The 25,726-nt window shown below is 36.2% G+C and overlaps 2 protein-coding genes across 7 annotated transcripts in view; one reads left to right on the forward strand and one right to left on the reverse strand.

Moving 5' to 3' along the window:
* The window catches only part of LOC145327166 (uncharacterized), a 120,567-nt gene that overhangs the window by 10,216 nt on the left and 84,625 nt on the right, over positions 1-25,726 (reverse strand). For all 4 annotated transcript variants that reach the window (XR_013882098.1, XM_080170733.1, XM_080170734.1 and 1 more), the window contains 9 exons: positions 23,448-23,520; positions 22,541-22,650; positions 21,996-22,045; positions 5,360-5,427; positions 2,152-2,223; positions 1,775-1,841; positions 1,206-1,322; positions 673-778; positions 283-324 (listed from right to left, as the gene is read on the reverse strand). Coding sequence is in view for 3 of the 4 variants with exons in the window: in XM_080170733.1 (XP_080026859.1) it covers positions 283-324; positions 673-778; positions 1,206-1,322; positions 1,775-1,841; positions 2,152-2,223; positions 5,360-5,427; positions 21,996-22,045; positions 22,541-22,650; positions 23,448-23,520 (705 nt within the window). In the remaining variant the exon portion in view is untranslated. The remainder of the gene's footprint in view (positions 1-282; positions 325-672; positions 779-1,205; positions 1,323-1,774; positions 1,842-2,151; positions 2,224-5,359; positions 5,428-21,995; positions 22,046-22,540; positions 22,651-23,447; positions 23,521-25,726) is intronic.
* On the forward strand, positions 13,094-15,399 carry LOC145327177 (uncharacterized). 3 transcript variants are annotated; one of them, XR_013882099.1, is made up of 6 exons: positions 13,094-13,158; positions 13,637-13,677; positions 14,015-14,152; positions 14,531-14,614; positions 15,008-15,092; positions 15,279-15,399. XR_013882099.1 is itself a non-coding variant. In XM_080170748.1 (5 exons), the coding sequence occupies exons 1-5, from the start codon at positions 13,120-13,122 to the stop codon at positions 15,009-15,011; spliced, it is 306 nt and encodes a 101-aa protein (XP_080026874.1). In that variant the 5' UTR covers positions 13,094-13,119; the 3' UTR covers positions 15,012-15,358. The 3 variants fall into 3 exon arrangements, 2 of the variants coding, with proteins under 2 accessions (XP_080026874.1, XP_080026872.1); XM_080170748.1 differs by having other exon boundaries at positions 15,008-15,358; XM_080170746.1 differs by lacking the exons at positions 15,008-15,092; positions 15,279-15,399 and having other exon boundaries at positions 14,531-14,939.

The raw sequence follows: 25,726 nt of genomic DNA on the forward strand, positions 1-25,726 counted from the left end.
ACTAAGCGGGGGGGGGGGGGGGGGGGTTTTCGGTGCTCCAGTCTACCACATGTAAGCAAGTACCCAAAATTGTAAGTAAATTTGTAGGAAAACTACGTGATACAGGATAATGTTTATGGACATCGAGTCAGCACGGTTAGCGAGATCCTTCGGTACAGACAGATATCCTGTTACTTTTATAATAGTTATTTATTGCATCGTATTATGAACAGCTTTCCGCGGATATAAAATTGTACAATTATGTTCTAATCCACCGGATATTATTCGGTTTCTAAGCCATACCTCAGAGCTCCTCTTAGTTGTCCAATCTGTGCCATATTTTTCCTAAAAGAAAATTAATAATATCAAATTTTACTTAAATGTAATAGATGATAAGGATCTTTCAAAATAAGAAAAAGAGTCGATGATCATAAACAAAATCCCCCTTCAGCAATAAAATTTTGAAAATAGCCAAACAAAATTAGTTACAAGTACCCAAAGTTTTTAAATGATAATAAATATGACATAGTTATAAAACTTTGGGTACAAGTGTAAATCAAAAGTAACCCACTCCATATGTTTTGAATATAAATGTGTTTCATCCCCCCTCGGTTAGCTTTAACCCTGTAGTAGGGCTCTCCTTAACCTAACCACAATTTCAACATTACACGGCCATTTCTATTTCAACTATACCTGAGCAACGCTCGTTTGTCCTCGTAGTCGAGCTTCTTGAAGAATGAGTTGGCCTCCAGGAAGAATATATTCTTCATGACAAAAGTGTGCATGATCTCGGTGAATTCTGCATAATCATTGAAATATTATTTCATGGATGTTGCACTAGATATTTATTATATATGATATTATACTATAGGATAATGATACCCGTATCTGGCTAAAATTACCCCCTTTACCCCATCACCTTCCCTTCTAATGGTTGAACGAACGGACTAATAAATGATGCCGCCAAATTTTCCCCTGTCAATATATCCACGTATATTATTATTGATTTCATAGAGGCCTCTAGGGGCACTTGAGTTGGGAGATCATTTATATCTAGGGCAAACTCTTGGAAAGGTGGTGGTACCCTTCAACTAAAATGACTAAAAACCTCCCCAGGACCTATGAGATGCTACACTGTAAAGAAGTAACATATCGGTTGAGAGGTTGGCGAGATCCTACGGTAACAGAGACACAGAATTGGTTTGTATGATTAAATAATATTTTGCCTGTAGAATTGTATTCATGCTTTTTCGTGGCCTCATTAGAAAATAGTTTCTTCCATAGTTCTGTATTTTCTTCAGAGAAGGATATCATCTCCTTGCTTGCTTCATACACACAGCTCACTAGATAGATAGATAGATAGAAAGCTCACTAGATAGATAGAAGATAGATAAAAAGAGGGTTGGTATTCTCCTCAGAGAATTGCGTAAATACAGGATACAGTAAAAGAACTTTCAGTTTTAGGATTTGAAATTAGAGATGCCTCACTTAAAATGTTGTACCTTGTTGTCCTTCAAAAATCATATGAAGAGAATAATTATATCATACAAAAAGTTGTTGTTAAAAAGGTTCAAAATCGGCTAGTTTCAAATGGACTTTCTGGTAACGATTAAATAATTGCAATATTTCCTAAGTCATACTTAACTGTTCATGATGCAAATTTTGAATAGGACAATTCTAACGTGTCTAAATCAACAAAAAGAGCCAAAAGTGACAGACATACGGAACTACCCTAATTATAAAAAGCTCGACTATAAATAGATATATAGATAAATTGACATATAAATAGACTTACTGTATTCAATGGATAATTCATCGGTATCTGTTAGCCGCATATTCTCAGGAATCTGTCCTTTCTCCACCTGTACATTAGAGTATAATAATAGAGGAGGAAGGGATTAAATAGGGGGATCTAAAGAGATAAAACAATGGCCGATAAATTGATGTAAATCTTCAATGATGAAACACAAAATTACCCCTTCTGTAGATTAAAATTATTGGTTGTTGAAACATTAGAACACTCAACTTAATTAACCAACCAACCAAAATTAAACAAAAGTTCTCTTAAGTTCTTGAGCCAACAAACAAGAAGGCGTTATTATAAAACTTTGGGGTCTAGTGTCTTAAATAGCAAAATGTCCCCTCCCTTCCTGATATTCATAAATTTATTACCTGAACCACGGGCTTCACACATCCTACTACTTGGAGGCTGTCTTTGTCTACACCCACAGGAGATGGTTCTCTCTAAATTACATTTAATGGATTTTTATCGTGTAAAGGTTGCGTGTTTTATTTTAAATATTGCAACAATAATCAATGTGTAATTGTGAAAATCAGCGGCGTGACTCTCGCTGCCACTGAAAACAGTTATCTCTGGTTATACTATACAAATACAAAATACAACAGTAAATTGTAGTACAGTCTTAGTTTTTTTCAAAGTTCCATATTTTATTACATAAAACCACCTAGCAAGTTAAACTCTTTTTTGCGCAATGATTAATCCAATTTTTAATGAATATTTAATTTTTTCAACAAATCCTTATACTAAAGTAACAAGATGTCTGTGTGTTTGTACCGAAGGATCTCGCTAACCGCTGAACCGATCGGGTTCTCCTTAACAGGGTAGCTTCTCATAGGTCCCTGGAAGGTTTATAACTATTTTGGGGGAGGGTACCACTACCCTCCCAAGAGAAATCGCCCCTAGAAAAAAAATGACCCCTCCCGAAAAAGAGACTTGAACGAAACATAAACCAATTCTTTCTCTAATTAGATATTTTAAATAAAAAAAAACATTCAAAGTGCCACTAGAGGCCTCTAGGGGCGTAGCCGCTAATAAAGAAGATAGTAATATTATTAATATTTCAGTTTCATAATTACATTTTAATATTATAATGAAGATAAGATAGAAAATAATCATAATGATAAAAGCAAGGATTATTTTTAAAAGCAAAGCTTTTCTATAATTAGGGTCGGTCCGTCCGTCCTATCGATTTAAGCTTTGCATGGTGATTCCTGTAGTAGTTAGATACGACTTTTATACATTTATAATATTGTTATTTAGATAGGCCACAGAATAATCAATATGATTAAATTAAAACATACACGGATTATTATGTTTATCTGCATTGCAGGAGCAATTGTCCAGGGAACTAAAGGAATAAGGCAATGGCCGATAATTTGATAAACATCCCCAATGATGATAAACAAAACTTACTCATCTGTAGAATATAATTAGTTGTTCAAACGTTTATTCACTCAACTTAATGAAACAACCTATCAATTTTTTTAAAGGTTAAGTCAAAGAATAAGAAAACGTTATTATAAAACTTTGTGCCTATGTGAAATTTCTGAAAATTGGTTTAATTATCCCTTTGTACATGAAAATAATGTTAATAATTAGAATTCCAATGAAAACATGAAAATGCCTACAACTGCAACATCTATATGCAAGAATTCATTGTAAAACAGGATATTTAATAAAAGCAAGGATCCAAAGGGATAAGACAATGGCCGATAAAATAATGCACATTCCCAATTATGAAACACAAAATTAACCCTTCTGTAGATTACAATTAGTACTTGAAATGTAAACAAACCAATCAAAATTCAATATAAGTGTCAAAAATTATGAAGCCAATGAATAAGAAAACGTTTTTTATTAAACTTTACGGACCAGTGTAATAATCAGCCCAATAAACATGAAAATCAACTATGCAAGATTTTATTGTTTAACAGGATAAAATTAAATGAAAATAACTGCATTTGCAGAAGTACAGCTTTCATACACAGGGAGGAGGGAGGGGATATTGGGCTGTTTATTACACTAGTCCCCAAAGTCTTAAAATAACTGTTTACTCCGCTTAACGACTTTGGGGATTTTTATTGGTTTGTTCATGGCTAAATGTTTCAACCACTAATTGTAATTTACAGAAGGGTAATTTTGAGTATCATTATTGGGAATGTACATCAATTAGTCGGCCATTGTCTTATCCCTTTCAAAGAAGATAAAGTATAGAATAGAATACAGGTAGAAGATTCTGCCTGGCTAGCCTGAAGTAAAATTGGAACTTTTGAAAGACCAAAACGGCTACAAGGCTGTTAGTAAATAACATGATTTCAGTAATTATTCAGAAAAAATATTCAAAATAAATTTCCTTTTCCAATGATTTACTAAAAGCCATGTAGCCAAGAATCCAGCTTCCTCTTCCCTATTCACAATGGATTAAAAATGAATTTAATGTGCATATTAAGCCTTAAAAAATAATTATGGAAGAAAATTTACAAAAAAATATTGGTCTCAGTATTTATATTATAAAACTAAGTTGCGCTCTTATGTTTCTTATATTAGATGTTGATACAAATTAAACTTTTCTAGTTTTGTCCAACTAGTCATTGTGATTTGTACTTTATCATTATTGTCTTTAATGCGCAAGTCAAAGATTCCTTCAAATTTCCCAGAAATATTTAGGGTTTTCATTTCTATTCCTCCTTATTCTATGATCCCTTTAGGTCCCTGTATTATACATGTCAATTATATTGGTCTGGTTATTATTTTCAGCTTGAACGTCCCTAAGGGGGGGGGGGGGTGTGTGCTTCCCCAAAATTTCAAGAAAAACTTCTAATAAATTATTACATAAGATAATCCGTCTAAAAGATTTTTCTTTTGTTTAGTTTCTAAAGAAAATTGTATAATATTATGAGATATTGTCAAACAAATATCTAAAGAGTATAAATATCTAAAGGGATAAGACAATGGCCGATAAATTGATGTACGTCCCCAATAAAGATACACAAAATTTCCTCTTATGTATATAACAATTAGGGGTTAAAAGTTTGGGCATTTAACTTAATGAACTAACTAATCAAAATAAAAGTGCATAAAGTTTTTAAGCCAGGTAATGAGGACACGTTATTATTTAACTTTGGGGCCTAGTGTAACAAAAAACCCAATGTCCCCCATCCTCCCTGATAAATATGAATAAAGAGTATTGACGTATTATAAAAAAATATTGAGATTTTTGGATATTTTCAAGAACAATGAAAATAAAAAAGAAAAAATCCTTGTATTATAGATAACTTTCCGAAGATATGAAAATTAAAAATTATAGGATTGATTCCAGTGCCAACAAAAATTTATTTATTTTATTATTTATGGAAAATGGTTTATATAATACTATAGGTACGAAGCATGATTTTCCAGTATTGCTCAGAACCGGTTATAATTAAGCAGATAATAACCGGTTCGTAAGCTTTACTATACTGGAATAGTTATTTATAGCATCGTATTATAGACAGCTTTCCGCGGATATAATGGCTGAGAACCAGTTATAATCCACTGGAAATTAAACTGTTTCGATTCCATACTGGAAAAAAAAATTACCTTAATATTTGGATATCCACCCTTCCTCTTGAGTTTAGATTTTCCAAATCTTTTCTCGCACTGCTCATCTGAAAAAAAAGTTTTAAGAATGGATATATTGTGATATAGACAGACTTACATAAGTTAATGATAGAGTAGACTTAATGTTCAATTCAAAATGCAAACAGATTCTTAAGTATTTATTATATTGGATTAAATGCAGTTTTTGAGTAAATAAGATTATATATTGATACTATATTTAGAAATGATTAAATATGTTAATAAGTCAAAACTACTGATTATTCAAAGCTGGATAGTTCTGAAGTAGCAGGATGTCTGTCTGTATATCAGGACACCAAACAACAGGATGACTGTCTGTTTAATTAATACAATGTATTAATTAACTATGCACTTTGAAGGGGTAGAATATCTGCCTATGCAAACTATCTAAAGTAGTAGGATGTCTGTAAATAGCTGTATTGGTCTTAATAAAGACTCGAACCCAAACCAGATAATGTTCTGTGTTAGGACTCTCAATATCAACTGACTTAAATATATTTTCTCTTTATTCTTTCTGAGAGCAATTAAAGAGCAATTAAGAGTAACAACTAACATATGTCTGCAAGCTTAAATATATGACATCACAACATAAATATATGACATTTACCCCCTTCTGAAACCATCCAGCTAAGCATGGTTTCACCATCCATCAGGTTGATCCAATAAACTAGGATCAATGTCTTCACTGGGTGAACCTACATCGAAGTTAACCCCGGCCTCCAGTCCTTCCTCTCCTTCACCCACTGGAGGAGGAGTGTTCAGCGCCCATCCACCAACCTCAGCCGAAACACCCACTGTTGCCGCCATGACAGCATTACTCGCTGCAGCAGTTACGGGCCCTCCTACAGCAACCATCACAGCATCATTTACCGCTGAGGCGGTATCATTCGCAACAGCCACCTCTGCAGCAACCGCTGGCCCATCTGCCGGCATTGCCACCTCCATCTCAACGCCACCAGTGACCTGAACACCTCCCGAAACCATCATCACTCCGTTGTTAGCCCCAGCACCGCCAGAAGTTCCAGCCTGTTGCAACTGCCAATATGCCGCCGCCGGTAAGTCATTGTTTATTCTGCGCCGGATCTCGCTAAGCTCACTAAAAATATTGGACAGGTGCCTTTGCACTTCAGCCTCTTTTTGCGCCATCTCAGAAATAGCCTCTTGAACCTTAGTTCCCTGCCCTGCCAAAACACTTTCCACCTGTTGGCCCACCTGCTGTCCCAACTTGGCAGAACTACTTTCCCAATTATCAGTCATTGCTGTCTGTACACTTTGTACCACATAAGAAGTCTTTTGCTGTGCAGTAGTAGACACCATTTGCTGCATCTCTGTATCTACCTTCCTTATACAGTCCATTAGATCCCTCTTATGCGAGGCCAACATATCTTTAATCCGATTATGACTGTCCGTCTGCCAAAGTTTCTGTGCAGTGTTCAAACTTTTGACTGATTCTCTTACAGCTTCACGAATTTTTTCCTCAATCATAGGCTTTAGAGTCACAGCAACAGAATTACTGATTTTACCTATATCTTCATCACTGAGCGGCGCCAAGCCACTTATGTCATTCTTGCGCTCAGCCTTATTTCTCTCAACCTCAGCACGTAAATCTGGTAACTCCCTCTTTTGTTTAGGCCCAAAAGAATCTGCCCCAGCAGGCCGCTTGACCACGCCCCTTCTGGAAGTACCTTCCCCAGCATCATTATAAGCCTTGCTGGCTCCCCTTCTGGAAGTACCTTCCCCAGCATCATCATAAGCCTTGCTGGCTCCCTTAGTCCTGACCGACCCAGCAGCCTGATTTGGCACAAACTTACCAAATCTGCGCCGTCCCTCACCAGAACCAGTATCTGCCACCTTTTCAGGCTTGTCCGTTGGAGGCTCAGTCCAACTGTCTAGCTCCGAACCACTCTGTTCACTAGGCAGACGATCCCTGGAATCAAGCTCAACTTCAAGACTCACGTTGCCAACATCGTCCTCATCATCATATCCAGGCTCATACCTGGGCGATTCTACATCATACTGCCTCCTATCATCTCTTCTATACACAACATGCCGCCGATTAGATCTACCAGCATCCAACATCTCAACAGACGGTTCACGCTCCTCCCGCCGACCAGACGCCCGCTGATACCGCCTTTCGTTTCCGTCTCCATTTCCTGATAATAATCAATAATTAAATATTAACATTTTAATATTTTAATATTTTAACATTTTTCATATATAAGACGACATTCAAAACGAAATACTTTACATAAATTATATTTATCAGGGATGCCAAATTTTAATTACTGTCTTCCCGATAACGCGAAAATTTAACGCAGTTACACAGTCTGCCTAAACAACCAACACACAGCAATCCAATAACCACCCCAGCAGCACCCATCACAGCCATAACAAAATGCTGCCAACTATTAGTCAACCAATCAATTGAGGAATTATACAAATGTACAAACCAATCTTCTGTCACCTCTACAACAAACGCATTTGAATTAGTAGCCAATTCCGAAAGTTTAGCCTCTTCCACAGACTCCAACACCTGTCCTTTCTCTCCCTTATCCAGCAGATGCTCAAAATTCAATGGTACCTTCAACCAACTATCCTCCAGCCGTTTAGTCTGAACCAGCTGCATTCCTGCCCCCTTGTTGCCTAGATATAATCCAGGTTTAACTCTCACAAATACTGGATTTTCCCTACACTCGACAACCATCAACAAGGAAACATTTTTAACTAATCTTGTGAATGGTTCTACAGCAACAATTCTATCATCCATAAACAAAGAAAAATGACCAAGATAACACGGCAAATTTGCTCCTATAGTCACATTTAACCATCTTTTTTTACATACAGACACAAGCTCCATCTCCCCTAGATGTTGTACCAACAAATTTCCGACTTGTTTGATGTTGGAATGAAACAAATTATTCTCCCAACACCCCTGTTCTGCCTGCAAAATCCTTTCCACCTGATGATATGAAGAGGTTAACTGTAATAATAAAGCACCATCCTCCTCCTTTTTCCGCATCCAAGGAAAAAAATTCTTTTTAGCAGTTGTAATCCACAAAAATACATCAGGAACGTTGGTATGAAAGTAATGCAAGTCAGTCAGAAAGTCAGAAAACTCCACTTTTTTCCCCAGTTTCAATCCCAACGAAAACTGTGGAGAAATCGCCAACCAACTTTGGCCACCCTGATTATTAGCATCATCCGCCATATTAGAAAATGTAAACAAAGTTAAATTTACAATTTCAACAGTCCGAAAATAACTAAAATAACGTCTATCTTCCTGTGATTTATTGTGAACTATCACTCGATCAAGCCCAAGCCGCAGATCAGACTCCAGACAATGTGCACCAATGAACTGATCCTCAAGAAAACAACTGTTATCAGGTAACATTGAAATTTGTATATTTTTCAAATAACTTGTAATCTGAACTTCTTGAAAAGTATTAGGCACAAAGGTATTATTTAAATAAATACCATCCCCTCTGCACTGAGGGTCAATCCCATACGTCATCATATCATCATACAGGATGGTACCGTTTATGAAATAAGTCAGTGACCGGTCATAAAACGCTACAGGCAACCGTCGTCCATCTATGTCTAACACCCTCTGTTCCTCCATCCTTTTACAATCTTCACTAGAAATTAACTCATCACTACTAACAACAGCTGGTGCCCCTAAATGTAGGTGGCTATATTTGCCACAATACCAGGTGTGAACCGTTCTGTCGACGTGACATTGTACCGCGGGCAAAAATCTCACTCCCACTTTTTTTAACAGATGACCGCTGATTGTTCCATTAAACTCATGCTGACCAAATACTGTACATTCTGAAGCCCTCAACTCAGGACCGTCGCCAACACACTCCTTTACTAGCACAGGTATCATATCAGCCCCACAGGGTATCAAACACAATCCCCAAATTAAAAAATATTTACCTGATTTGAATTTATTATTATGACCAGACATTATTAGCTGATAACTGTTCACCAATTCACCCGCAAATATCAACTGATTTAGCCTTTCATTGCAGGACAACTTTCTACCTACTAGCTTTGTCAGCACATATTTGTTATTAAAATAATCAAATAACAAATTCATGAACTCTTATTATAATATATTTTTTAAATATTTATATGTATTTATATAATATTTTTTTTTCAAAAATAATTATTATCAGCTCTCCTTTCCCTACTTTCTCCGTCCTCGAGTTCCTATCTGAACATGTACCACAGGACCCCCTACCTGAGATCTTAACCTCCTCCCAGTGTCCCATAAATATTTCGCCACCCGTGATCCACTTTTCTTAATTGTAACTAATCTTTCAGGTGAAGATTGCGGCGGCGCCGTAGTCAAAAACGACTGTTCCGATGGAAGCTCAACCTCGTCAAAATTACCCTCAACTACAGGAGCAGGCACCACAGATTCATCTGTCACTCCCACCTCTACTCCTTCACCTACAGGTATAATTTCTCTATTTCCATCTCCTGAAACTCTGTCATTATCAACCTCAACCTCACTCTCCTTCTCCTGAATCTCGTCACTCTGTCTTTCCTCTGCCAACTCAAAACCATCATTTTCAGATGACAAATACACAACATCTTCACTCTCTCTCTCCTCTACAGTTTCCCTCTCTACAGGCATATTGTCAACCTCCAAAAATATCTCATCGGACGGACAAATTTTAGGTAAAGGAAAAACGTTAAAATTAACCTCCTCCCCTAAAACTTCCGTTCGAGCATGAATTTTTCGAATTTTATCCCTAGCCACAACCTGATTTTTCTTGATGGGATTATTCCCAAAAGGTGCCAACTCATACAATGCATCCGAAAATTTCTTAACTACAATAAAAGGCCCTCCATAGAAAGACTGTAATTTCTTGGACACGTCAGTTTTTACAATATTAAAGAAAGCATAACAAACATCTGTCACTCTTAATGCTTCCCTCTGTTTTCTGTGTTTATTTTGAACCTCTAAATATAACTTGGATTTTGTAGAAATTCTCTTAATTACATCCTCCATATTTTTCAGAAATTCCAAATACGACCGCGAGGATGAAGATTCAACAGACGGGACTGGTGATAGAAAATCGAGGGGAATACGTGGCTGCCGACCAAAAACTAGAAAAAATGGAGAATATCCAGTTCTAGTACTCTTGGAGCAGTTAATCACCAACGTAGCCAAAGGTAATTTTTTAGCCCAGTCCTTTGTTCCATGATTTTCATCTACTTTCAAAGCAGCATACAAACTTTGATTTTGCCTCTCTACAGGATTCGAATTTGGATTCCTGGGGGGAATTAGGACAGTATCCACCCCCAATCCTTTCATCACGCCTTTAAACACACTGCTTGTAAAATTTGTACCTCTATCCGATCTCAAAGCTCTAAATAAACCATAGGTAGGTACAAAATTTTCCAATATAGCCTTTACAGTTGTTTCAGTTTTAGCATCAACCAACGGACATGTAAAAACATATCTAGAAAATAGACAAACCATGATTAAGACAAATTTAACCGTCTGTCCCTGATGATAACATGGAGTCCAAGGTCCAACTAGATCCACTGACATATTAGCAAAAACTTCACTACTTTGAACAGAATGAGTTATAGGTGAAACATGTTTAGGATTACTTCCAGCCTTTTTCAAACATGTAATACAACTTCGTATTCTCGATTCCACAAACTTGTTCACGCCAGGCATAAAAAATCTCTCATTTATCTTACGTATTGTCTCCTGCACACCTCTATGTCCAGAACCATATCCACCATGAGCTGAATCAAATATATCATTGTATAAAGAAAGAGGCACTACAGGCCTCTTGACAAAACCCCCTTCGGCCAAAGGCTGTCTGAAAATTACAACCCCCTCTAGCACATACATATGGCCAATAAGATTGTACAATAGTTCTTTTCTGCCCGATAGCTCCGCCCTCTCATAAGACGACAACTGTCTCCTTTCCAATATCCATAACCTTATTTCATTTAGGATCTCGTCCTGCTGAAGACTACTTTGCCAGACAAACTCAACATCCGCCTCATCCTCTGCAGAATGTACCTGCATAATAGAATAGATTTGATCCAGAAATGGTGAATCATCCAGGTAAGGATCCAAAATTTTATTATCTGTCTCTCTACACTCCTGACAATCCTTCAGTCGATGGTCCTTACAATCTAACTCAGTTCTCGACAAATAATCTACATTCACATGCTTAGTCCCCTGTCGATGGATAACTGTAAAGTCAAAACTTTGCAAGAAAGTTATCCATCGATAGGTGACACCGTTTATTGATCCTTTAGCCCAACGTTTATAATGCACTAGTGAAATACTGTCTGTCCGAACCAAAAATTCACGAAACCTACAAAAGTGTAAAAAATTCTTTAATGCATATACTAATGCACCTAATTCTCCTTTATAGGAAGGATAATTTTGTTCTGCAGCATTACACTTTTTACTACAGACACCAAACACTCTCTCTACACCATCCTGTTCTTGCGAAATAATCCCTGCAAAATACTGAGAACTATAATCTACATCCACGATAAAAAGATTAGGATTATCCCATTGAGGATAGCCTTTACACATTTCAGTCTTGAACATTTCCATAAATTCAGTCCATACTCTGTTCAATTCTTCTGTCCACTTTATTATAGTGTCATTCCTGTGACTATCCAACATGCACGACCTCTTGGCATAATCAGCAAAATATCCTCTGTAATAATTAGTAAATCCCAAAAATTTCTGCAACTCCTTCCCTGTTCTAGGCTTGCCCCAATCCTTAATCCGTTCCAAATATGCAGGATTCATTTTCAATCCATCGGCACTAATAATATGCCCCAAATAATGGCATTCTCTAGTCAATAAATCACACTTATCTAAATTCAATTTCAGGTTGACCTGCCTAAGAACTTGAAACAGTGCCTGCAGATGCTCTACATGTTCCTCTGGACTTGATGAAAACACGATCAGATCGTCCAAGTAGCTGATACAGAATCCATACATACCTGGCAGGATAGACAGCACCTTATCCATCAGAGCACAGAACAGGCTGGGTGCATTACACAACCCAAATGGCAACCTGTTAAACAAATACATCCTGTTTGCTGCCCTAAAAGCTGTCAACGGTTTAGAGTCTTCATCCATAGTCATCGAATGGTAGGCAGCTGTCAAATCAAGAGTACTGAACACCTTGCCAGAACCCAGCTTCGTCAGATTATCCGAGATCAGTGGCAGCGGCCACGCCACCCGCTTAGTCACGTTGTTCAGGTTGCGGAAATCGATGACAAACCTCAACTTAGCCTCTGCTCCAGGTGCAGCCTTCTTTTTCACAGCAAAAATAGGACTAGACCAATCCGAGAAACCCTCCTCAATAATGCCAGCATCCAGCCATTTGGTTAACTGTTCCTTCAATTTAGCATCGTACTCTGGATTCAAAGGAATATTTCTGGCCTTCACAGGTTTAGCTCCAGGTAACAATTCTATATTATATGTCATTAATCTATAATCACCAATATCTGAATCATTCATTGAAAAGATATCAAAATTTTCCAAACAAATTTTAGTAATCCTGGGTTTCAATTCTGGATTTTCCTTAATCATCTGGTTTTCATCTAACTTCAATTTTTGAATAATAAACTGTACCCGTTCATGCATTTTTTGCCCCGACAACTTTTCTGGCTTATCCAATTCATTAATTGTTTTATTACAGGTAACATCCTGATTATCCATGATGAAACAATGCCCCATCTTCACATTTCTCAGCAAGGTAATAGGTTTTATTGACGCATTAACCACATTAACCACACAGGACCCATCTTTCCGTGGCTGATACACCCCCTCAATAATCATAATCCCATTGCCACTTGTCATCTTAGAAGAATTAGGGGACACGTACCAAAGCCCATCATTCTTTAATCCAGTCACATGCACCACAGCGGTAGATCCTCCAGGATAAAAAATAGTTTTATCCAGCAACTTCACATTATACTTCGTTGAATATAACTCTCCAAACCCACCTTAAATATATGACATCACAACATAAATATATGACATTTACCCCCTTCCTTTATCCCTGGCAAGGTAGGTTTAGATGGAATTTCAGAATTCATTCGTCCGGACAAAATAGGAATTTTCTGTATCTCCGCCACCACCTGTTTCTGTAAACAGGAATTAATAGGAACAGATTCCCCACAAAATTCAAACTTATCTTCATCCAAACAAATATTAATTTTATTCTTTTTCAGGAAATCAGATCCAAGATTTACCAACCTACTCGTCACCTCAGGTACATAAAATATCTCCGTAAACACAGCTTGAGTTCCAGCAAATCTAAATTTCAACTCAACATATCCAATAATATTAACTTTCTTTAAATCTACTGAATATGCTGATAATTTAGCAGGACAAAACTCAATTCCATGTTTATCAAGAATTTCTCTAGATATCAAAGAATTAAAATTATTTCCTGTATCAATAATTCCTAACTCCTTCACCGGAATATCAGCCCCAGGCACAAGAAATTCTAAATCCGCACAAATAGGCATTTTCGTTATCTTCAAAAACTTCACAATCTCTTGAAAACACTAGTCATTATAATTAATTAATATATCCATATATTTTAGATATACATCATTCCACTACACAGCAGTCAGCCCCCCATCTGTCACCAGCCGCCAACATACTGTTCAATTTATGAAATCCTGTACATCTCCCAGACTACCAGCATCACACAGCTACACTCCAAGCCTTTTCTTATACAAGTAAGTACCTCTCGAAGTATTCAACCTTGCATAGGTACCTATCAAAATATAATATATAGTAGATATATATATATATATAAATATATATATATAATGTTTTCATTAACACGATCACACCTTGACTGAAGAATAAACAAGACAGTAATACTTTATAAAGTTGAGAGCAATAATGTGAATACACAACAGCAAAATTAACTATTTACAGTACTATAGCCTATATAATGAATATGAATAAAAGAACGATCTATAAATTTCATCCTAAAATGAGATTTATACATCGAATCAATCATATCCATTACATAGGATACTGCTGAAAATTGTTTCTGGCTATGTCAGCAATCATAGCCTCATACTGTTTCTCATCTCTGCTCTTTTCAGAATCCACAACAGGCCCCACCTGATTGCCCCACCTATCCACAACAGGCCCCACCTGATTGACTGTCTTCTTCAGAAACTGCTCAGGTATTACCCTATTATTAGGCACTCCAGGACCCTCTTTCTTTTCGCTACCGGCTGAGAAAAACTTAGCTTTGGTCTTTCCTATGCGAGAATCAGGAGCTGGCGGCTTGCCGTCTCTCTTCTGCCAGCAACTAGCCACTACATGACCTTTTTTCCCACAATACCAACAAATCATAGTTTTAGCCTTCGAATTCAGAGCCCCAATCACGTTCTCAACCTGATCCCAAGGAATATCATCATCCCCTTCAATCCACGCATTATTATCGCCAATCTCTGTCCTGCCCTCCATATCAGATACATGCACTTCACTGATTACAAGCCTAGCTTTTACCTCCCTAGAATCCTCTAGCCTCAACCCTTCCATAGCCTGAGAATAACAGGACGTTACATTTTCAGGTGACACGTGTCCAGAACGAGCCCAGCTTATATAATGCTGACCTCTGCGAATCAAATAAGTCAAGAAAGCACTGTAATCTTCCAGGTAATGCATAGATTCAATGAAATTAGCCATATCTCTAGCTAAATCAGAAAACAGCAAATTCTTAGCCACATTATTGTAAAAATCACGCCAAGATTGTCTAGAAATTTGACCAGGATGCATAAGCCTAAACAGCCGCAACTTAGCATTGAAAAACACATCCACATTCTGACCACTCTTTTGTTTCAGGGCGTAAAAGAATTCGGTAGCCGACTCTGTATCAGCAAAGGGTATCACCAACCTTCTTATCAACAGGTAATAACCTAAAGCACTTAAGGAAGCATTAGCCTCCGGCGTAATAAGCCTCCCCATCTTCTTCCCTTTGCACTCAAAAATCCTATTGTACAGGACGTCCTTGAAAAGCATAGGATCCTCCAACTTTGCGAACCTAGCAACCCTCCATAAGGATAAGAAATAATCCTCAAAATCAATGTTTCCATCCCAAAATGGAGCATCCCGCACAAAATCACTATCCCACTTGACTCCTCTTACAAGACAAAACTCCTTAAACTGCTCCTCTACAGTCTGTTGGCTTACACTACCGCCGGCCACCTTTTTATAGGCCTTAAGCACTTCAGCCCTTTCCTCAATTAAAGGAAATATATCCAACAATTGATTCTCATATTCGGTCAGACAACTCTCACGAACATTCATCCAATTTCCATTCCCAACAGGACCTAAAAACTCAATCTGCGAAAACTTCAAATGTCCAGGAGCACTTTTCACTCTTTTAGCCTCAAAATTTGTAGAATCCAATTTAGCCTCCACACTCAAACGATTAATGAAAGATGTATTAAACGAATCATCTCCCGTCGCTTTGACTGCAGATACACTAGCCCCCATACTTGTCTCATACAAAAAACCGCTAATATCCCCATCCACTGGCAATTGCGCCACCTTTTTCTTAATAGTAGCCAAATCAACATCATAACCTAACTTCTTATGCTCATCAGAGTTCTTAAACTCTTTCACCTTATTCTCCAGCCGTTTATTCGCCGCCGTTAACTTATCCACCTGACCTTTGACAGTCGTATGCTCCTGCAACATTGCCCTAACATATTTTTTTATGCTTTCAGGCACAACGTCATTCTCCACCTCGCCCAACGCCAACTCCACATTCGCATTGGCACCTGCACCAGCATCCTCAGCCGCAGCATCCTCCTCCTCCCAATTTTCGGGAGTTCCATCATCATCCTGACTGTCATTCTCCCGAGGACGTTTAGGCGGCCGTCCACGCTTGCCTTCATTTTTACCCCGCTCTCCTTTTTCACCATCAGCCATATCCGAGCACTAGAACTAGATCCGCCGTGAAATTTAGATCAGAAGAGTTAAAGAATGAAATTCCACAGAAACCTGAAATATAAATCAAGTTAAAAATATAAAAGAATAAAACAAAACTGTGAAAAATCCGAGATAAAAAAATATCTCAAAAAAGTGATTGACTCCAAATTAAACACCACTTCCCCCACCCTTAACTCAGCAGTAGGTCTAAATAACACGTAGCACAATAAGACTGCGCCAAATGTGATATAGACAGACTTACATAAGTTAATGATAGAGTAGACTTAATGTTCAATTCAAAATGCAAACAGATTCTTAAGTATTTATTATATTGGATTAAATGCAGTTTTTGAGTAAATAAGATTATATATTGATACTATATTTAGAAATGATTAAATATGTTAATAAGTCAAAACTACTGATTATTCAAAGCTGGATAGTTCTGAAGTAGCAGGATGTCTGTCTGTATATCAGGACACCAAACAACAGGATGACTGTCTGTTTAATTAATACAATGTATTAATTAACTATGCACTTTGAAGGGGTAGAATATCTGCCTATGCAAACTATCTAAAGTAGTAGGATGTCTGTAAATAGCTGTATTGGTCTTAATAAAGACTCGAACCCAAACCAGATAATGTTCTGTGTTAGGACTCTCAATATCAACTGACTTAAATATATTTTCTCTTTATTCTTTCTGAGAGCAATTAAAGAGCAATTAAGAGTAACAACTAACATATGTCTGCAAGCTTAAATATATGACATCACAACATAAATATATGACAATATTATTTAGGGTTGGGCCGGATATCCAACCATTTTCGATATCAGGCCGGTTACCGGATATTGAAACTATCCGGATAACGGATATCCAGATGATTCTTACTGCCGGTAATTTGCCGGATATCGAGCGTTGGCCAGATATCCGACCGGATACCAGATATTGAAACTATCCGGATACCGGATATCCGGTATCCGGCCAAAAAAGTATCCGGCCCAACCCAAATAATATCACTTGATTCTTACACCAGATTTCCAAGTACTTTAAATGTGATACTCCCAGAAGAGCTGGCTGAAATAATTATATCCCCCCCCCCCCCACCCACCCACTTTACACAATTCCCTCACATCCTACTGGATGATAGAACTGACCAATAAATGAGTTGCATGTTAGCAACCCAAATTGGCAAAAAAAAATTCCCCTTTTCACAATATGCAAAAAAAGAGCCTTATATTTTATTCTAAATATTTTTACTGTTTGTCTATGCTTACATAATACCTACTTATTTAACCTTAAAAAAAAAATATAATACAAATATCAGATCTAGTGCAGTTCAAGGTAAAATGTTCCAAAAATCTATGAACTATAAAGGCCAAACGTCTGAAAGTACATATCAAGCTCGCACACCATGTTAGGCGGCATAAGAAGACCTATAAATAATCTGAAATAGCCAAGATCCAAAGATTGATGTGCACTGCAAGATAACTGTGCATTATTGACTATTCAAGATTAGTGTAGGTCTTCTTTTGTTGGTTTAATTTTTGTGCGAATATAATCTGTTCCACCATTTAGCCTTTATAGATTTTTTTACAGGAACATTTCACCGTGAACTGAACTAGATCCCAAATCTATAATACAAAGTAGAACGATGGTTGTCTGTCTGTTTGTTTGTAGCGAAAGATCTCGCTAACCGCTGAACCGATCGGGTTTTCCTTTACAGGGTAGCTTCTCATAGGTCCCGGGAAGGTTTATAACTATTTTCTTGGGGAGTGGGAGACCCCTAACCCCCCAAAAAATGAAAAAAAATTTCTTTTTAATACTAAAATTAAAATAGTGGGGTCGTCTACCCCCCCCCCCCAAAAAAATAAATCCCCCTCCCAAAATTTTTATTTTGATTTTCTTTAAAATCTAAAACACGAAAAATTAGTTTGATCAAACCTCTTGGGGCAAAGCCCCAAGAGGCTAGGGGCGAAGCCGCTAGTGTTTCATAAGCCAAGAAAAAGTTTGTTTTTCAAAAAAATATAGCAATATAAACAGATTCTATCCTAAATAGAGAAACTTTTTTACTTAGGTTTGTCTTTCTGAAATATTTTCTGTAGTGAAAGAAAGAAAGCACTATGGGAAAATGGATTTATTATTACTTGGATGTTACACCAGATTTTTCAGTACTCTCATAGTGATACTAACAGCTGGCCAAAATAACAATCCCCAACCCTCCCCTTTACCCGATCCCCTTCCCTCCTGCTGGATGAACGAACTGACCCTTAATTGACTAAAACTTTTCTCTTGTCAATATATCCGCGTTTTTTACATCCATTTTTTAAAATGAAAAGGTTTTGTAATTTGGAAAATAAAAAGGAAAAACAGGACAACTGCAAATTAAAAAGGAAACTAAAGGGATGAGACAATGACTGATAAATTAAAATATATCCCCATTGAAAATAACATACGATTGTCCCTTCTGTAGATTACAATGAGTGGTTGAAACATTTGCATGGTGATTCCTTTGGTAGTTAGGTACGATTTAGAAAGCGTAGCAACTCTATGATCATTACCAGAATGTCCGTACGTCCATTTTAAACATGTCGATTTTTTTACTTTTTTAACAACAAATTTTCATGTGATCTACTCATCCGATTGATCTGATTTTTGGTATATTAATTCCTGGGACAACAAAGTATAATGTTATAAGCGAAGCAAATCTATAATTAAGTCCTAAAATTGTAAGTATGTCCATAAACATTATCCTGTATCAAGCAGTTTTTCAACAAATTTACTTACAATTTTGGTTCGACTCTTATACATTTATATTCTGATTATTCAGTTCTGACACTATACAAGTGTTAAAGTCCGTTTGTCCTACCGTTTCAGTGCTTCGCTTTTATGGATGTTGTCATCCTTGTTTTTATTAAATTTGGAGGACGTAAAAATTATGTAATTTTTCTCTGTCGTCCTCCCATTCTCAGGGATATAAAGGGATAAGACAATAGTCGATAAATTGATATACATGAATCCCCAATGTTGATAGACAAAATTACTCGCCTTAGATAACTGAATTAGTGGTTGAAGCGTAAGGATACTGAACTCAATGAACTTAACAGTTAAAATTCATTAAAAGTCTCCAAAGTTGTTTATCCAACGAATAAGAGAGCAGTATTATAAAACTTTGGGGACTAATAAACAGTCCCCTCTTTCCCTGTTCTCTCTCACTTAAGAAGATGGAAGAATATTCTGAAAATAGTTGTAGAACAGTACAGATAGAGAAATAATTCAATGCTCCAAATATTAATGCCAAACGAAAATGAAAGCTGTAACATATATTTATCGCATCGTACTATTATAGACAACCTACCGCGGATATTAAAATGAAAAATTATATAGATTACAACCAGTTTTGTGATAACCGATTGGTAAAATAAAATTGTTTTAATTTCATGGTTTTTACTTAAATAATCGTGGAAAACGATGCTAAACATATTTTTTTTAGTATTGCTTAGAACCTGTTTTACTCCAGCGGATATTAATCAATTTGGATTCAACACTAGAAAATATAGGGCAAAATGTTATAATAAAACTTTGGGGACTAGTGTAATAAACAGCCAAATGTCCCCTCCCTCCCTGAAGAAAAAAAGTATTTCTACCTATTGTGCTAATCCAAACACAAATAAAAAAAAATTCGTCACTTCACGGTTCTAAATATGTTTGCTCATAAATTAGATATAAAAAGTATAGACTGATTTTTTTATTCTAATAGAAATTGTGGTGTTTATTACACAAGTTCCCAAAGTATTATTCATAAATTTTCTTATTCGTTGGCTCAACAACTTGGGGGACCTTTATTGAATTTTGATTGGTTGGTTCATTAAGTTGCCAAACGTTTTAGCCACTAATTGCAATGGGGATTTACATCAATTTATCGGTTATTGTCTTATCCCTGCTGATCCCCGGGTAATAGAGGTTTCATCAATAATTTGCCATTAAACCAATGAAATGATTTAATTTTTTTAAAAGTAACTAATAAAAAAAAGAAACACGTTTAAAATTTTTAGGTAAATTCTGTGAAAGTAAAAATAAAATTTTAGAAAGCGTTCGAAATTAAATGTAATACACTATACTCCAACAAGCGGATTAGTCCAGGCCTCTAGGGGCACATGAGGGATATGAAGGTTAAAATAGACCCTATACTTTCAGTTTCATTTTTTGAGGGAGGGATTTCTCTAGGGAGGGTGAATATACCGTTTCCGAAAACAAGAAGCTTTTTAAAAGCGAAGCTTTTCTATAATTAGGGTCGGTCCGTCCGTCCATCCGGATAGCTATTTTCGTTAATTTAGGCATGCTAGAATTGTCCTATCGATTTCAAACTTTGCATGGTGATTCCTGTAGTAGTTAGGTACGATTTAGAAAGCGTAGCAACTCAATAACCATTACCAGAATGTCCGTACGTCCATTTTAAACATGCTGATTTTTTTACTTTTTAACAACTAATTTTTATGTGATCTTATTATCCGATTGATCAAATTTTTATGGTATACTGATTCCTGGGACAAAAAGTACAACATTATAAGCGAAGCGACTCTATAATCAAGTCCTAAAAATGTAAGTATGTCCATAAACATTATCCTGTATCAAGCAGTTTTTCAACAAGTTTACTTACAATTTTGCTTCGACACTTAAACATTTATATTTTGATTATTCAGTTCTGACACTATACAAGTGTTAAAGTCCGTTTGTCCTACCGTTTCAGTGCTTCGCTATTATGGATGTTGTCATCCTTGTTAATAAAGGATTATTAGCTACATGCACAGACAGACATGTGCCGCAGTAAATTCAAAGAGTAAAAGTTATGAAAACTTTCTTTGAAAATAGATCTAATCTAATCTAACTTTTATAAAAAAAAAATAGGAAATAAGTTTTTTTTCATGGACGAGGGTGAAATTTTAACATTAAAGGGGTATGATTGTCTGTTTTCCGTAATACTATACTTTACACTAGTGGCTAAAGTAGCATAGCTCTCTAAAATGCAAATACCCACATAATAACACCCAGGAGGGAACCATTCGTTACGGACGGACAGACAAAGTTAATCATATAGTAGCATAGCTCCCTAAAAAGCAAATACCCACATAATAACACCCAGGAGGGAACCATTCGTTACGGACGGACAGACAAAGTTAATCATATAGTAGCATAGCTCCCTAAAAAGCAAATACCCACATAATAACACCCAGGAGGGAACCATTCGTTACGGACGGACTGACGGACGGTCAGACAAAGTTAATTATAGAGTAGCATAGCTTCCTAAAAAGTAAAGTAAACACTGCACCTGATAAAACCCAGGAGGGAACCATTCGTTACGAACGGACTGACGGACGGTCAGATAGTAGCATAGCTCCTTAAAAAGCAAATACCCACCTAATAACACCCAGGAGGGAATCATTCGTTACGGACGGACAGAAGGACGGTCAGACAAAGATAATTAAAAAGTAGCATAGCTCCCTAAAAAGCAAATACCCACCTAATAACACCCAGGAGGGAACCAATCGTTACGGACGGACAGACGGACGGTCAGACAAAGTTAATTATAGAGTAGCATAGCTTCCTAAAAAGTAAAGTAAACACTGCACCTGATAAAACCCAGGAGGGAACCATTCCAATTTGCAAACACTTCTCAAACCTGACATATAAATTCAAATTGAAATAAAAATATTTTGTTTGTTTTACCTTAAGAATAGTTATTTATCGCATCGTATTATTGGCAGCTTTCCGTGGTTATTAGAAATTATAAGATTTAAACAAGTTTTGTTAGCCTCTGGTATTGAAATTATGATTTATATTTTAAAATTCGTAGAAAATTGTCTGTAATCCGATGCTATAAATGATTTTTCAGTAAGGCAGAACCGGTTCTAATCCAGCAGATATTAATTTCCGCCCATCAAAAAAAATATATGTACATACATACATAAATTTGTATTGGTATTCATGTCGCTATTGTTATCCAAAAATAAACTATGTATATTATTTTAAGAACTTTGTTATTAATGGCTGAAAATCTGGGTTTTTTTCAATTTTTTTCTTTCAAGCTAAAATCTTTAGGTACTGTTTTCATACAGATACGGACTTACCGTATCAGAATAGCAGTGCTCCCGGTTAAAAATACGGAAATGCTAACCTGCATTTTTGACACCCGCGTCTGTTGTTGACGGAAACATTGCAACTTCCATCCGCCTTACATCTGTACTTCTTGTCTTTGCCACTTTGGACAGCTCGCCGGAAAAAGGCCTAAAAAATATTGGATATTGGGTAATAGAACATATGCAACTTTTCATATTTTGCCTAATATTAAAGACTTTGGGGACAAGCGCAAAGAATGCCGCAAAAAAATTATTATTAAATTTTGTTTACACTTTCCGCCAAATTAGGTAATTTGGGGCAAATAAAATTTAGTTTTTCTCTTATTTGCCAGATAAAAAATACATAACAAGCATGTTTCCACGTTGCCAGAAAAATTTACTCACATGGGTTAAAATGGCACAATATATTTATTAAGAAATAAGATATTGTTACGTAAACTAATGCACTTCCAATATCATTTCATTAAACAATATTATATAATATCTAACATAATTAAATATTGGTATACTTTAACATAAAAGATATTGATTACATATGCATAGAAAGAAGATTGGGACTATTGACTATTGAGTATCCAAAATTACACAATAATCTCCCATCTTACAAAACCAGAGGGAAGTTGTGTGATTGTGTTGTGACTTAGAAATTTGAGAGAACTTATGGAAATTTAAACTCAAACTCTGATTACCATAGTTCAGTATGCATCCACTCAGTGATCTAAAGGGATAAGACAATGGTCGATAAATTAGTGTAAATCATTAATGATAATACAAAAAACTACTCCTTTTTATATAATACAATTAGTTGATGAAACGTTTAGACACTCAACTTTATGAGCCCACTAATCAAAAATGAAGGTTCATAAAGTTTTTAAGCCAACAAGAAAAACTTTTTTTTTAAACTTTGGGGACTACCACTACGTCCCAATTATTTAAAGATGTTACCTTACAAGAGTAGCAGCAGATGCCTCCATAATGCATATGGGCTATAGCCTTATCCCCACAAACACGACAATCACTGAAATAAACATTTTGTTAAATTGTAATATTTATATCTATTAGAAAAATCAATTTTGGTAGTCCCATTTGGGTTCTAACTCTGTTGCCTCTAAACTGTCTGTAATACTATGCTATACATGATTTTTCAGTATTGCTGAAAACCGCGTTTTAATCCAGAGGATATTAATCGGTTTCAAGACCATACTGAAAAAAAGATCTTCTTAAACAATAACTTAAAGTTTTAAAATATTTTTCTATAGGGGGGTTTGTCACACCAGCCCTCACTGTAAATATTAAAAGGAGGGTCCCCCCCCCCCCCATGCGTGCCCGTGTAATGGGCACGCCTATAATAGAAAAGAAATTTGATTATTTCAACCGTCTAATATTTTGTCCTTTAAAAATTGTAATTTTATGTAAATGTATACAATAAAAGTATAAGTATAGATGTATAACCCAGACAACTACCTGGCCCAAGTGGTGGCAACATTTTTCTGATCTTTTGTAGCGACTTGGCTGTGTAAATATTCCGACGCTGATATTAAAAGACACAATTTAAAGGCGGCACATGGTTTCCAACCCTGTTGTTAGAGTTACATATAGCTCGTGCCCACTCTATTCTTTTACTTTCATCCTTATACTAAAGTAACAGGATGTGTGTCTGTGTGTTTGTTTGTACCGAAGGATCTCGCTAACCGCTGAACCGATCAGATTCTCCTTAACAGTAGCTTCTCATAGGTCCCGGGAATGTTTATAACTATTTTCTTAGGGGTGGGACACCCCCAACCCCCCCAAAAATTGAAAAATCTCCCCCGAAAAAAAAAGTTGTTTACTTCTTTTAAAAATTAAAATAAGAAATTGGGTTATTAAATTCGACTCTCCCCTTCTCAAGTGCCTCTAGAGGCCTCTAGGGGCGTAGCCGCTAGTATGTTAAATTGTATCAATATAAAGTACGTTCAACTTGTACATATAATTCAACTAGCTTATATAAATTTTATGCTTGTATAAGAGTTTAAAACTGACGCGCGTAATAAATAAGATAAGGGGATGTACTGTATAAAATGCTCAAACAACAAGGTTAAGGCACCATAATTTGGGGAGATATTTAGAAAAAAAACACGCAATGTTTTAAAATTCTTAACGTATACAAGAATATAAAAAGCGATACTCTTAAGGTATTTTAGGCCCCTTTCTACTTTCTTCAAATACTGAGCTGCTAGGGCAAAAATAATATCTAAAACTAAAGTGTTTTTATTTATCGCATCGTATTATAGGCACTTTCCTTGAATAATAAACTGAAAAAGATTAAAAGATTAAACCCAGTTTTGTTTACTCAATGGGGACAGAAACCCAAGCTAACAAAAATTGTATTAATTTAAGATTTTTATTTTAATATTCGCAGAAAATCGTCTGTAATTCGTTGCTATGAATGAATTTTTAAGTATGGCTGAGAACCGGTTCTAGTCCAGCGGATATCGATCAGTTTCGAAGCAATCTTTTAAACCTGTTAAATAAGTAACCTTTATTTTAAATTATTGCGAATTTTATCATCTTTTAACAAAGGGGGTAATAAAATGGCTGTAAAATTTGGATTGTAAAAACTAAAAATTGCTAACTTGTACTGTAGCAATTCAAATCAAGATTGGCGGATAAAGTTCATGGATTTAAAGGGAAAAGACAATGGCCGATAAATTGATGTACATCCCCAATAATGGTAACAAAGAATTGTCCCTTCTGTAGATTAGAATTGGTGGTTAAAAAGGTTTGGACACTCAACTAATTGAACCAACCAATCAGATTCAATAAAAGTCCCAAAAGTTGTTAAGCCAACGAATAAGAAAACATTATTATAAGACTGTGGGGACTAGTGTTATAAACACTCCTTCTCTTATTATTAGGCAACCAAGAATGACAATATTCATCGCTACGAAACATAAAAACATCATAGACAAACGGACAAAGTGAACTATAGAGTACATGTTCAGTTTTTTTATGCATGACTGACGGACCTAGAAAGGGGGGGGGGGTAATGCAACCATCTTGTAATCAATGATTAAATGGCACTTAGAATTTGAATTTCGAACAAAAAGTTGGAAAAGTAACGGCTGGCGGCTCAGCCGTTTAGCCGTTTTTTGCCCTTTTTCAGAGCAAACTCATCATTAATTACGTAGGAATCAACTTTTTAAAACATATTTTTGGTTTAATTCATGTTAAATGATAGCAATAAC

This window comes from Acartia tonsa, chromosome 8 (genome assembly GCF_053477335.1).
Source record: "Acartia tonsa isolate MP-2025a chromosome 8, ASM5347733v1, whole genome shotgun sequence".
Classification (NCBI taxonomy): domain Eukaryota; kingdom Metazoa; phylum Arthropoda; class Copepoda; order Calanoida; family Acartiidae; genus Acartia; species Acartia tonsa.